We start from the raw sequence: 14212 nt of genomic DNA, 5'->3' as shown, positions 1-14212 counted from the left end.
CAGTATGTTTTTTAGAGTGTGGGAGGAAACCGGAGCACCCAGAGGAAACCCACGCAAACACGGGGAGAACATACAATCTTCTCACAGATAAGGCCATGGTCGGGAATTGAACTCATGACCCCAGTGCTGTAAGGCAGAAGTCTGTTGCCACCCAGTGGCTTTTTTTTTCACTACTACACCTTCTATTTTTTTTTTATTTGACACTGGAGGATTGGGACTCTATGTGATTTCACTTACCTTGTACGTGTCTGAGAGATCTAAATCTTAAAGGAGGTGTGACCTGACAGGCATATTGTCTGAACGGATTCTTGGGGGTAAATATATCATCTTGCGATTAATGCAAGTCGCTGGAAATTGGCAACTTTGCAGTAAACATTTAAAGCAGCGATGGATTGTAAAGTAAACTTGCCTTTACAATCCATCACCACTTTAAATTTTTACTGCAAATTCACAGATTTTCGGTGATTTGCATAAATCGCAAGATGATACATTTACCTCTTGGAGTTCTTCACTGTACGAGCATACGCTTTGCACTGCTATCACCTGGGGCGGTCGCTCTATGCCACACTACTGACTTCCATTGCAACGTTTTCAGTGACTATGTGAATTTTACTATGCTGTCCGATCCAGGGTAGACTCCTCTCACCTGAGTTGAGATCAGTGTGCGACCTCCCACCTGCCCTTTTATCAATCTTCACCGTCACCTGCCTTCCTCACCTCACCCTACTGCTGGATCCTATCCTTTAGACCTCATCATGTCTAATAAACCAAAGAAAGTGACATCGGGAACCTTGACAAATTTCTTTGGATCTAAATCTAAAGCCTCTTCTCCCCAATCTGACCACCATGGGGCATCGAGCTCCTCGCTGTCTCCTGAAGTGGAGCTTGACCCACAGATTCAAGAGGTAATGACTAACCTCCTGGAAGGATTAAAGGTGGCTTTCCACCAAGAACTGACAAAAGCGGTCAATGACTTAAAATCCAAACTAAACTCTTTGGGTAACAGGACAGATGCCCTGGAATCGAAATACAGATGATATTTACCGCTCCCAGTCTGTACAAGACAAGGAACACTCCCGCCTTCATGACGAAGTTGAGGCTTTGAAGGAAAAACAGGAAGACTCTGAAAACTGTTCTCGCCGTAACAATATCCGCATTAGAAATGTGGTTGAAGAAGTTGTCGCAGCGGATCTCCAAGCTTTCCTCAAGGCCCTCTTCCTTCACCTTCTTCCGGATATCTCCAATGCAGACTGCCTCATGGACCGGGCTCACTGTGCATTGAGAGCCAAACCTACCAGAGGTCAACCTACACGTGACATCATCGTCTGCTTGCATTACTTTCACACCAGGGAACGCATCCTTACAGCTACCAGTAAACAATCTGTGGTCTCTTTCCGGGACATGGACATCCAATTGTTTCAAGACCTCGCACCCTCTACTATCCAAAAACGAGGGGAACTACAACCAGTCACTAGGATTCTCCACCAGCACAATATTCGATATCGCTGGTGTTTTCCGTTCCAGCTCCTAGTGTCCGCTGCCTATTCCTCTTACTTAGTCAAAACACTGGATCAAGGTCAGAGCCTTCTGGCCAAACTGGGCATCCTTTCTGTGGCGTCTGCCCTTCAGTCTACGCCTCCTCAGGACCAACACCCGGCACTTCCCCAGCCTGAGTGGTCCCGTACCTCTCAACGACGTCTCCTGGAAGCAGAACCACCATGATATGACTTTGCTAGTGTTTGCTTTTCACTTTGTTTTTTCAGGTGGATTTCCAATGACAGTTTGAGCTTATCATCTTGCCTGTCAGACATCAGTTCCTTCAGATCTCTTAAAGCATCAAGTATACTGCTTAGTTTGTCTTTTTAATAATGTTTTTCACTTTTGTTATGTTTTAAGCACATCATAATTTTTGCCTTCTCATAGCGCATTATGTTATTAGATGTTCTAGTGTTTAACCTGGCAGCACAGTAGTTTAGTGGTTAGCACTTCTGCCTCACAGCACTGGGGTCATGAGTTCGATTGCCGGTCATGTCCTTATCTGTGTGGCGTTTGTATGTTTTTATTTATAGACTTTATATTGGGTCCCAGGGTCCGGGTAGCCGTTCTCGCTTTATAAGACCTAGGACCACCACTCATGCACCCTCTGACATTGTTCACTATTATCATGCTTTGCTATTGATAATTTCTCTGATTCCTCTCCGGATTCCTTTCACTCAGGGTTTTTGCCCAATTGCGCTACTTCTTCCTTTCTTTCCCCCTCTTTTTGTAGTGGCTATGATCCATCTCACTACTTGTTCTTACATCATTTGTCTCAGGGACAAACTAACTGCTTATATTCCCCTTGTATGTGCTTAGTTTCACTCTTGTGATTCGACTCCTCACTGCTTCCATGGTTTTGAAAAGATTTTTGGTAAACATGAACGGCCTCAACTCCCCACTTAAGTGCACAATCCTTTTTGTTTGAGAAAGAGAGCTGACATCGTATTTCTACAAGAAAGGCATCTCATTACAGTCCACTCTCAACTTCAGGGTAAACAGTTTTCTCAGACCTTTGCCTCAGCGGTTTACAAGAAACGGGGGGTTGCTATTCTGATTCATGGTAAAGTCCCCTTTCTACGTTCCAAGACTTATGCAGATTCAGAGGGCCGCTTTCTGTTGGTGAGTGGCACCTTTCACTCTGCTCCTGTCACTCTCATTTTAGTTTATGCATCGAACCAGAAACAAAAGCCTTTCTTCACCAAACTTTTCAAATGTATTGAGCAGTTGGCGCAGGGTCATATAATCATTGGCGGTGATTTCAATGTAATTCTTGATCCCGTCCTGAACAGGTCTCCTCCCGGCGGGGCGCTCCCTCCTCCCCAGAACCCACCTCGTTGGCTATGCTGCTTACCTATCACCGTCTATATGACTCATATTTTGGCTTTGTAATTCAGACGCCAGAGATTGCACTCACTTCTCTGCCACCGTCAACTATACACGCGTATAAACATGCTACATGTCTCACAATCACTTACCCTCCATGTGACACAAGCAGGCATCAACCCCTTCACTTGGACTGGCGATTCGATTGTATTCTACCTTGTAGATCTTCTTAAACCGCTCCCACAACATAGTAGATGGCACCTAGCAAACTCACTCTTGCTTAACAAAGCCACCTGTCTTGAAATTAAGACCTCCATTGCTAATTACTTTCTGGACAACTCAACCCATGACATAGCCCCAGGAATCATCTGGAAGGCCCATAAAGCTACTATCCGAGGTTAATTGATTAGTCGGCGGCCATCAAGAAAAAAGCGGTGGAGGAGGTGTCCTCTCTGGAACATAGTTTAACCTCACTTCTCACCCAGCATCAAACCCACCATGACCTGGTCCTGCTTCCTCAGATTGACTCGCTGAAAGGCCATTTAAATACCCTTTTTTCCCGGCCACCACTATGCAGAAACTTCAACGGCGTTATTATGACAAAGCAGACTGGCTAGAAAACTTCGGAAAAAATTAGCCCTGAATCATATTGATAAAAGTCGACAGTCTCCCTCAGACGACATCACTTATGACTTATCAGCGATAGTTAGAGAATTCAGGGAGTTTTATTCTTCTCTCTACAATCTTCCTGCGCCTCCTCCTCATGGGGTCCTCCCAGTTCCTACCTTGACTGATTACCTCTCATCCACTCCTCTTCCCAAAATCAACTTAGCACAGCAGTCTTCATTGAACCCAGATATCACCCTGCCTGAGGCCCTGGAAGCCATTAAGTCCTTAAATTCTTTGTCGGCATCGGGTCCTGATGACCCCCACCCCTCAGTATTACAAAAAATTTGCCAGGTTCCTTGGTCCCCATCTAACAAAATTCTTCAATTAAGTGCTTGAGGGTGCTTCCTTTGATTCCGCCACCACTAGGGTTAATTGCTATTCTGAAACCGGGGAAAGACCACCCCCTTTGTGCTATAGGCCTATTTTGTTACTCGATGTTGATCTGAAACTATATGCAAAAATGTGGCCCTCCAGTTTGAACTCGCTCCTCCCTGCCCTCATCCCTCCTGACCAGGTGGGTTTCATTCCAGGGCGTCAAGCTCCCGATAATACTAGAAGAATCATTGATTTGATACATACGATTGATAGTGATGACCTTTCTTCCCTTGTCATGGCGTTCAATGCTAAAAAAGCATTCGACCGCATCTCCTGGTCGTTCATGAAGGGGGTGCTCAGAGCGTTGGGATTCATGGGCAGATTTCTGAAAGGCATCTTGGCCCTCTATCATTCTCCCTTGGCAAGTGGTCTGACCTCGATACCCTTCCATATTTTGAATAGCACATGTCAAGGTTGCCCCCTCTCCCCACTTATATTCACTCTCATCATTGAGCCTTTGGCCAACCAGATCCAAGCCAACCGGAAGATAACGGGTATACGTGTCTGCCCCTCTACTCATAAGATCGCGTTCTATGCTGAAGACGTCCTGCAGTCCATCACTCATCACTGTCCCCTCTTGGCCGAACTGGACCTATATAGCCACTTTTCAGGTTACAAGATCAACTCTGACGAGACTGAGGTATTGGACTTTAATGTTTCTAACTCTGACAAGATACTCCTGGAGCGCTCCTTTCCATTGCAATGGCGCCTCCAAAGAATTATGTGTCTGGGGGTCTTTATTGCTAAACATTACTGTCACCTTTTTCAAGCAAATTTTTCCTGTCTCTTTACCAAATAAAGCTAGATCTCACTGCTTGGTCACACTTTTACATATCTTAGATTGGCCGCATTAATGCCGTAAAATAAATATTCTCTCCAGATTGCTTGATTATTTCCAAATTCTTCCCATTTGTATCCCACCCTACATTCTTAAATTCCTCCAATTTCGTGTTACCAAATTTTTTTGGTCGGGTAGACGGCCCTGGGTCTGACTTAAAGTTCTTTAAAGTTCCCCACGGGGAGGGGGCCTGGGGATTCCTGATTTCCGCCAATACTACCTTTCCGTCCAGCTCGTTCAATGTGTTCTATGGTGTGGCTCGACAGATTCCAGAGTATAGTGTAAACTTGAGGCTGAGGTTCTGGGACTCCTCTCGCTCTCTTCTCTCCTGTGGCTCCCAAGGTCTTGTCGCCATATATGTTATTACTCCATCCAGTCATCTCGCATTCTCTATCCATTTGGGACTCTTCCTCTCAAAAATACGGCCTCTCGCCTCAACCCTCTCCTGTGACACCGTTATTTAATTCACCAGTTTTTTCCCTGGGACTTTTCCCTAACTCATTTTAGCCATGGCACTCGCGGGGAGTCAGATATCTTAATCACCTAACATCTTCCACGATTATTCCTCAATTTTCTGTTTCTGTTTTCAATTGTGCTTTCATATCCCCTAAAAACACTTTTACCAGTTTCTACAGCTACGCCATTTTCATGATGCAGTCAAAGACCACCTCTCCTCCCGCCCTCTCTTTACCTTCGAATCCCTCTGTTTACATCAATCTTCAACAAAAGGTCTCATATCTACATTGTACTATGAGCTTGCTCTCTTTTCTTTGGGCCTTCCGGACCCCCACGAATTAGCCTGGGAATGGGACCTTAGTTAGGTGTAATTAGATGAGGTATGGTCTGAAATCCATGAGAATGCTGCCTCCAGTTCTATTTGTGTTAGAATTAAGGAGAATACCTATAAGGTGCTATATTGATGGTATTATGTGCCTTCGTGACTTTGTAGAATCCTCCCTGACTCTTCTGATCGGTGCCGACGAGGGTGCTCCCACTAACGCATATACCTTCATATTTGGTGAACATGCCCAAAACTGACAAGCTTGTGGACTGAGATCAAACATATGATCCAATCAATTCTTCAGGTGGATATTCCCCATGAGCTCAAATTCTTTCTTCTTCCTCTAGGAGTCCCTTCGGCAACCCCGACATCAGAATAAAATAATTAGACACATTCTTTCGGCAGCAACTTGCCAAATAGCAGATGACTGGTAGCAGCAATCTTCCCCCTCCCTGCAGACCATAATTAATAGAGTTTGGCAGACCCAGCTGATGGAGTATATGACCAGTATCATCCGCAACTCCTCGAGATCCTTCATCAAGGTCCCGTGGCTTTCCTTTTTTCAGGCTCGCTCACCTTTCACATAACTAACTATTTCTATCTCTCTCCCCTTCCTAGCTCTTACGTCCCTCACATTGGATCTAGCCACTTCTCCCCTCTACCACTATAAAGAAAACAACAGCAGCATGAGCGCTCCTTTTAAAAGTATATATTAAAAATGTATATATATAAAAAAAAATATTTTGGAAAGATCTGTAGTTCGTCGCAACTCTGCTCAAGGGTGCCAACCAGGTGTGGAATCAAAGAGAAAAAAAACAATAGCGTGCGCCAAACATAACAGATCATATATAAAAATGTAAATAATAAACGTAACTGATAGCGGGCTTCGTTATATCCAGATCAATTTATTAAAATGTGAAAAGAAAAAAATACACGAAAAACATGTAAAAAGGACAATATTAAACCATATCACATATGTATAATACAATTATATATACAACCTATGTGCAATAATAAAAATGTCCGATAAGAGCAGTATATCATCTATAACAGGATATAATCCTGATTTGAAGATAGTAACAAGGTGTGTGGCCAGTACACTTTGTAGAAATGTCTAAAAACCTGGACACATATAAAGAATCGGATAAATTATAATAGCGGTAGTAATGAAAAGGTCTCACCCCACTGTCTGCACCTCTGTGTGATGCTGGAGAGGGGGATCCCAAATGAGTAGTAAAGTATTAAAAGAGCGTAATGCGTCTCTGGTACCTGTAGTCTCAAACAGCATATGCCGAGGCGTCTGACTAACTGTGAGGAAAATCTCCTCCCCCCGCTGTTAGCGTCTCTGAATGGTGCTAAAAACGGGGGTCCCAAACAATGTTATAATATGATATGGACGTCATGGACCTCTGGTGCCCGTAGTCTCAGACAGTATATATTGAAGGATCTGGCTGTTAAGGGGAAATTCTCCTCTCCTATGAATTGTAAACAGTCCAATATATGTTGATCATAGTTGGAATAGACAATGGTTTAAAAGGTTGTGATGATGTAAAATATCCACTGATAAGAAGGTCCAATAGTGTCCAGCATTTATAATAGATTGTAAGGTGCTAATCCAGACATGAGCAATGCTAATAGAAATATATGATGTGTTTCGTCCGCTCACATGCAAACTTTTTCAAAGATAGTAAACTGACACTACTCCCTGTCTATTTAAGTCACTGCTTCAGAGTTAATTGGTGCATAGTATCCAATTAGTTAAGAACTCCTGAGGTTCATAAGTGTTCTAATTGCTTAACTCATTTTCTATTCACAATATGCATATATAAAAAACAAAAACAAATAGATCACAATCTCTTTATATAAACATATAATATCTAAAAACTATATTACACAATATACATATATAAAATCAATACAAATATACATATTTATTTAAGTTTCTGTTTTTTATATTTCCCATTATCTATTATTTTTTGTTTTATATTCATTAAGTCTCCAATTGGTGGCTGAAGAGAAGAGTATTCAATCAAAATACTAATTCAAAAAATAATAGTATTATGAAACCGTTAATAGACCGTTTATCTCTTATATAAAAAAATATAAATAAAAATGAAATCAGGATTCAAACACCTGATACTAGGTTTCAAAGGTAGTGTCTAAAACTATTGAGCCACAGCTTTATCTCAAGTTAGATAGTTAAAATATTTAAAAAATAGAAAGGGGGAAAAGGAAGGATTAACATAGTTCTCTCCATACATAGCAGGAGAGCTAAACTAAAGGTGAATATGCCTGGTATGTGAAATCAGAATTAAAAAAACCTAATAATAAGGATAAATAAATAAATAAAAATTTATATATATATATATATATATATATATATATATATATATATATATATATATATATATATATATATATATATAAATAAAACAAAAAATGAAAATTATGTGACATACAAAAATGCATGTAAGGTCACCATGTTATGGAACCCATAAACAAGTTAAAATGAAAAAAAAATAAAAAAAAATTAAAAGTTCTCCCTTTCTCTCCCCTCTATATGGAAAACTCTTGGAAGCTCTTTCTTTGCATTTATAACTATATGGGTGACATGTTGAGTTCTATGTCTACGCTGGTCATAGACTCTTATCTTGTTAATTTCAGTTTGTGTACTCACACTGTCAGTTGTAAATTATTTCTCATGTGACCTAGCAAAAATAAAACGTTTAAAAAAAACAAAAAGATTTTCACCAGGGATTGGCATTTTTCCTTTGCAATGCCTTTCAATTGTTATTTTCACATGGTATGCAATCAGTCTCCACAAAACAAAACATAGTAACAGAGGATAACAGCTTGCAGTGAAAGATGAAAATGTTACATATAAAATAAAATGTTTACCTCCTGGTTAAGAATGAAAACTTTAGTGTATTTTTTTGAGAAAACCACTATATACATTTTTATAATGAGTCAACTTACATTGTACTTATGTGAATAAGGTAAAATGCAATATTTGTTCTTGCCTTTTTATGTCTTACTTTTATTTTTTGATTTTAGAACTCCTTTGATGCTGGCAGTTGCATACGGGCACATTGATGCCGTCTCCTTGTTACTTGAAAAAGATGCTTCTGTAGATGCTTTTGATATTTATGGGTATACAGCACTGCACAGAGGGGTAAGTTGCTATTACTTTTTTAGCCTATGCAAAATGGACCATATAGCCTAAGGAGAAGATAAATAACTAATAAACATTTAATATGTGCTATTTGGGACCTTATAGCTCACTTAAAACATTTTGTTAAAACTACACAGCATATTGTGGTAAAAAATAGTTTATTTAAGTAATAATACCTTTAGTCACTTGAGTACAGCATAATCATCATTTATTTATGAGGTGACACCGATTACGCAGAACTGTACAGTCAGCAATACACAAACAGAACATAATGCAAGAAATCTTTGAGCACGAGAACAAACAATTGCAATAAACACTTTATAACATAATGAAAGCTTTATAAGAGGACAAGGAGGTGAGTACATGAGATGGGAAGTAGAGAGGTCCATGCTCATGAGAGGTAAAATCCTAGAGGGGAGAGGAAACAAATTGAGAGCATTGGGGGAAATGGGAAACAAGTGAAATGGCATGTGAAGTGCAAGGAGGGTTTTAGGATGGGGGTGGTAGGCAAGTGTGAAGAGGTCAGTTTTGCGGGAGTGCTAGAATGATTGGAGGTTTGAGTGAGTCCGGTCAGGTAGGACAGGAGGTTCCAAAGGAGGGGAGCAGCGCAAAGTATTGCAGGCGGGAGTGTGAGGTGGTTATGGGATAACAGGAGAGGCAAAACTTAAAGGTAGAATGAAGAGGGTGTGTAGGGGAGTATTTATTTACAAGGTTGGAGATGAAGGAGGGGAAGGTGTTTTAGAGGGCATTGTAGGTGAGGGTAAGCAACTTGAATTGTATTCTGGATTTATTTTAAATACTTGTTGGTATCTTATTATTGATTACATTAATTACTAGAGATGAGCGGTAAGGATTATGTGAAGTCCGACGTTGGGGATCCAAGTGAACCCAAGTCGTGACTAGGTTTCTCCCGCCAAACTCGGATGTCAAAACAAGGCGAAACATCATTTCCGTGATTTTTTTTTTGCAAAACTCTCGCAAGTTTTGGATCACCATCTTTTGTTTATTATCCGCCCTCATTCTCTCAAGTGCCATTTTAGAACAGACAGCATGTAGGGAGGAGATTAGCTGTGGTGCGCTGCTCATAAAATAGTGTTCATGGTAAAACAAGGACATATGACTACAGTAGGAAAGCAATAGAATCCTGTCATTATTGTAAAGCGGTTCTGTAGAGAATAGTCAACTACAATAGTTTGCTGATCAATTGCTTTTAATTTCAATCTTAATACACTTTACACAGTCTAGTGGTTACTGGTTGTTGTTAATGTATTACATTGCATATATCTAATAGTAATAAACAGTATATACAGAATGAGTAAGAAAGATGTCATTCTGAACTAACTAGCATATTCTCTGAGAAAAACAGTGCTTTTGCTGCCAGATTATTAGTAGCAGAATCCAAAAAACAAACAGATGTCTTTCTTTTAAAGTGAAAGTTTTTTTAGTGAAAGTAATCTTGTGTGGGGCAGTGACAAGTGAAATAATTTTAATGTTTGCATTCGAGATTAATCAGCAGTTGCACACTCCAAAAAAAGCTATATACTCTAATATTTTCTATTTTTCAATACATTTACATTTTGAAAGAGTCATTCAGTGAAATTTATATTTATAGAAGGCTGTTTGTAAGAGTCAGTACGTAGCTGTAGCCCCCCCCCCCCCCACTACATATTCTAATCCTTTCTATTTTTCAATACATTTTTAATTTTGGAAGGGTCATACATTGAAATCTATATTTAATGAAGGCTGTTTGTCAGGGTCAGCACGCAGCTGGACCCCCCCAAAAAACGTTTTATTTTTTATTATTTTCTATTTTTCAATCTATTCAATTCTATGTAATTTGCTGTCGCTGTATAAATAAATGAGGATGCTGAGAGTTGAATGTGGCCTGCACCCCTACTACAAAAATTAGGCACACAGTACATTTCCAGAGTATTCTTCAGTTGCCAAGAGCATGGCTTTCATTACCTTGCTGCTATACAAATAAATGAGGATGTTGAAAGATGAATGTGGCCTGCAGCTCTACTATAAAAATTAATTGTAATTAATTTAATCAGGCGAAAATTGCATGCACATACGCCTGTATTCATGTACAAGCAGATCTCATCATTTCCAGTTGAATACGGGTATAAGTGCGCTCTGCCTTTACAGCACATTATGACAGACACAACACACTGCAGGATGCACACAATGCATATGTGTACTATAAACTGCCATCAGAACTTACAGTAAAAAAATACAAAATACATTAACAATTGTTAATAATATAAGGGCGTGATTCATTAAGGAACTTAGGCAGGAAATTGAGCAAGTTTTCTTACTTAAGTTTTCTGGACAAAACCATGTTGCAATGCAAGGGGTGCAAATGAGTTTATTATTTTGCGCATAAGGAAAGTACTGACTGTTTCTACATGTAGCACACAAATATCAACTTTAAATTTCTGTGTACAAATAAGCTAGTATTTGTGTGCTACATGAAAAGTATTTTCCTTATGTGCAAAAGTAAAAAACTTACTCAATTTCTTACCTTAGTTCCTTAATGAATCAGGCCCATAATCATTAATAAAAATTCAAAACATTTTTTTTACATGAAATACTATTATTATGATGTTATTGATGCCTACTGTACATAAAATGCATTTTTACAATTGCCCTTAAACACATGTTCTGGCATGCATAACTTTCAATTCAGTCATATGGCTAAAAATCACGTACCCGAGACCTGAGAGATGGTCAGAGCTTTAATCGAATGAAGGTGGGTATAATCGACAGCAGCATGCCCATACTGTACATTGCCTACGTGAATACTTCCCCCCCCCCCCCCCTCCTCCTGTTCTACCCTTCAAATTGTAAGCCGTCGGAAGAGTTCTTTGTGTTCAAAGATGAATTGCATTTACTGGCGTATAATTAATTTCTGAGCAAGGCACAGAGCAATTGTACACAAAATATTTAAAGAGACTTACGTTCCTTAATGAATCAGGTCCAAAATGTGCATTTGTGAGACATAAAATATAGAAAGTCCCAGTTACTCTCATGACTCAAATGTGGTATATTTTTGGAGACAAATGAAAATGTAATTAAATGGGAGGAGGGAAGTGATGATAGACTGAATTTTATGCTCCTAGTGATTTTGTGCCTCATTTACAGTTGGATCTATGTCTATTTTGTAAGGTTTGTAATACACATTTTTGTCCTGCACATGCCTACCAAAATTTGTCCGTATCTAGATTTGAGTGTTATTAGACTTGCGGACCTTTTACACGTGGAGAGGCAGAACAGGGTTGAGAAAGCATATGTTGAGTATAGTAAGGGTGTGTACGTGTAAATGTTGCACCCCCCTTGCACATGCAACCTAATAAGACTTTGATGCTTTCATAGATACGACATATGCTCTGTAGGTACTGGAGGGCTTGTGTAAATATTGGTGATGATGCACTATCCAGCTGCTTCTGATTGGCTCTTTGCGTAACAAGCTGACAGTTTTTCATTCATTAGCATTGTAGCTATATTATGTCAAGTTGTGACAGTTTATTTGGATTATTTATTTCTCATTTCCATTTTGACAACTGTAGGAAGATTCTCATTGGATTTATAAAGCGATAAACAACGGATGTGGGGGTGTTTGTATTTAATTATATTTTATATGGAATATCCGGGTTTCCATTTATTACTAACAACATCAAGTCACTATTATCTTGTGTATGTTACACTCCAGTTCATTATTTTGTGTACAAATAGAGTAATGTGATTTTTCACATTACTAATACTGTCAAGCTGCATCTCTATTATATCGTTAGGTGTAGGTATATGAATTTTTATGCCTGTTGTAGCGTACTGCTATATTTTCAGTTAGAGGTATCTTGAAATACACGTGACTCAATATACACAGGTAAGACCACAATTTTTGCACTAGAATGTTTAACGCATATGTTCGAGGAGAAAAATGCTCTAAATTAGGCACTTTGTATGCATTTTAAGCAATTTGAAAATGCTCCTAAAATACATAGTGATTTATAAATGTTTATAATAATTATTACAAATTTTGAAAACCCTTGATAGAGGCATGGACAATTTGAAAAGTCTCATTTACCCCATTCCTAGAGACAGTATCATAAACTAAATGCTTATAGCATTTTTCTAAAGCCATGACCATTTAATGATCATGCATAACTTCTGCATGTAGGAACTTCCCAAAAGCAGAATGGGAATATGCACATAGGTATACGCTCCATACACAATTCATGCACACAATTACATATTTTCTGCAGCTTCTAAATGACCCTTTGCGTTTTTTACTTTACCCCCCTCTCTCTCTCTCTTTGTAATCACCAGTATTCTACACTTCATTGATTCTGTACTGTCCTTTCTTATTCCTTTTTTTATGGTCTCAGATATTGCAATAGAGTTTACTCTCCGACGATCATGTTTTATCACACAAAAGCACATAGTATCATCTGATTTGGTTTTATAAACTTCCTAAAAATCACGATCAACGATGGAATGATTTTGGGCAAATGTGGAATGGTGTATGCACTCACGACCAGCAGTGTAGACAGATCTCCATAGAGTGTGCAGAGGCACGATCTTTTCAGCAGATAGTTATGAGAGATGAAGAGCACAGATCTGAAGGTAAATTGTGTAGGTGTGCACACACAAATCTGCATGCTCATCTAGACTTTCTCTCATTGGTAAAAATCATTACAGAAAATTGCATGTGCAGTAATTTTCTGTAGTGTGTGCCCACCATATTCAATTAGGTTTCCGGTCGTTACCGCGGAACCTGCGCAATATTGACGGTAATAGAGTACCGCAATTGCGCAGATTTTTCTACGCAACCCTACGGGTTGGGCACAAAAATCTGCGTTATTGCGGTACCGTGGATTGACGTCGTAGCCCATTCCGTCGCGTTCCCGGGGACCGGAAACCTAATTGAATATGCCCCTTATATGTCACCTAGATGACCTCTTTCTTCCATTAAACTTATCTCTTTATTATTATTGTACAATATACATTATACCCTAAATGTATTTACGTGAATATATTGTAGTAAGTGACTTTAATTTAAACTACAGTGGTATATCATACACATAAAATTGTCAAATGTAACTAATAAATACATCACCCATGTTGACACCTTACACACTCACTCTTTAACTAGTAGAATTATGGAGGTCCTTTACCCCAAACACTTTTACTTTTCAGAACATTGTAATGAACCCCCAAAGAAAGGCTTTGAGTGGCGGTATGCTTAACATTTATATTAACACTTAACTTCAGATTATGACAGGCCATGAAGAATGCATTCAAATGCTACTGGATCAGGAGGCATCCGTATTCTGTAAAGATTTGAAGGGAAGGACACCTCTGCATTATGCAGCTGCTGAAGGCCACTCTACTCTGCTGAATGAATTATTGCAGATTGCTCTTTCAGAGGGAGACAACAGCTTTACAGACAATGGTGGCTATACACTTTTGCATTGGTCTTCATATAACGGTAAATATCAGTAATTGTGTTATT

The 14212-nt window shown here is 39.3% G+C and overlaps 1 protein-coding gene across 9 annotated transcripts in view; it reads left to right on the top strand.

The window, feature by feature from the left end:
• The window catches only part of ANKRD44 (ankyrin repeat domain 44), a 372760-nt gene that overhangs the window by 323309 nt on the left and 35239 nt on the right, over nucleotides 1-14212 (top strand). For all 9 annotated transcript variants that reach the window (XR_012678247.1, XM_075179968.1, XM_075179969.1 and 6 more), the window contains 2 exons: nucleotides 8580-8697; nucleotides 13972-14188. Coding sequence is in view for 8 of the 9 variants with exons in the window: in XM_075179968.1 (XP_075036069.1) it covers nucleotides 8580-8697; nucleotides 13972-14188 (335 nt within the window). In the remaining variant the exon portion in view is untranslated. The remainder of the gene's footprint in view (nucleotides 1-8579; nucleotides 8698-13971; nucleotides 14189-14212) is intronic.

This window comes from Mixophyes fleayi, chromosome 7, assembly GCF_038048845.1.
Source record: "Mixophyes fleayi isolate aMixFle1 chromosome 7, aMixFle1.hap1, whole genome shotgun sequence".
Lineage (NCBI taxonomy): Eukaryota > Metazoa > Chordata > Amphibia > Anura > Limnodynastidae > Mixophyes > Mixophyes fleayi.
This window is presented reverse-complemented; position numbering and strand designations above follow the sequence as displayed.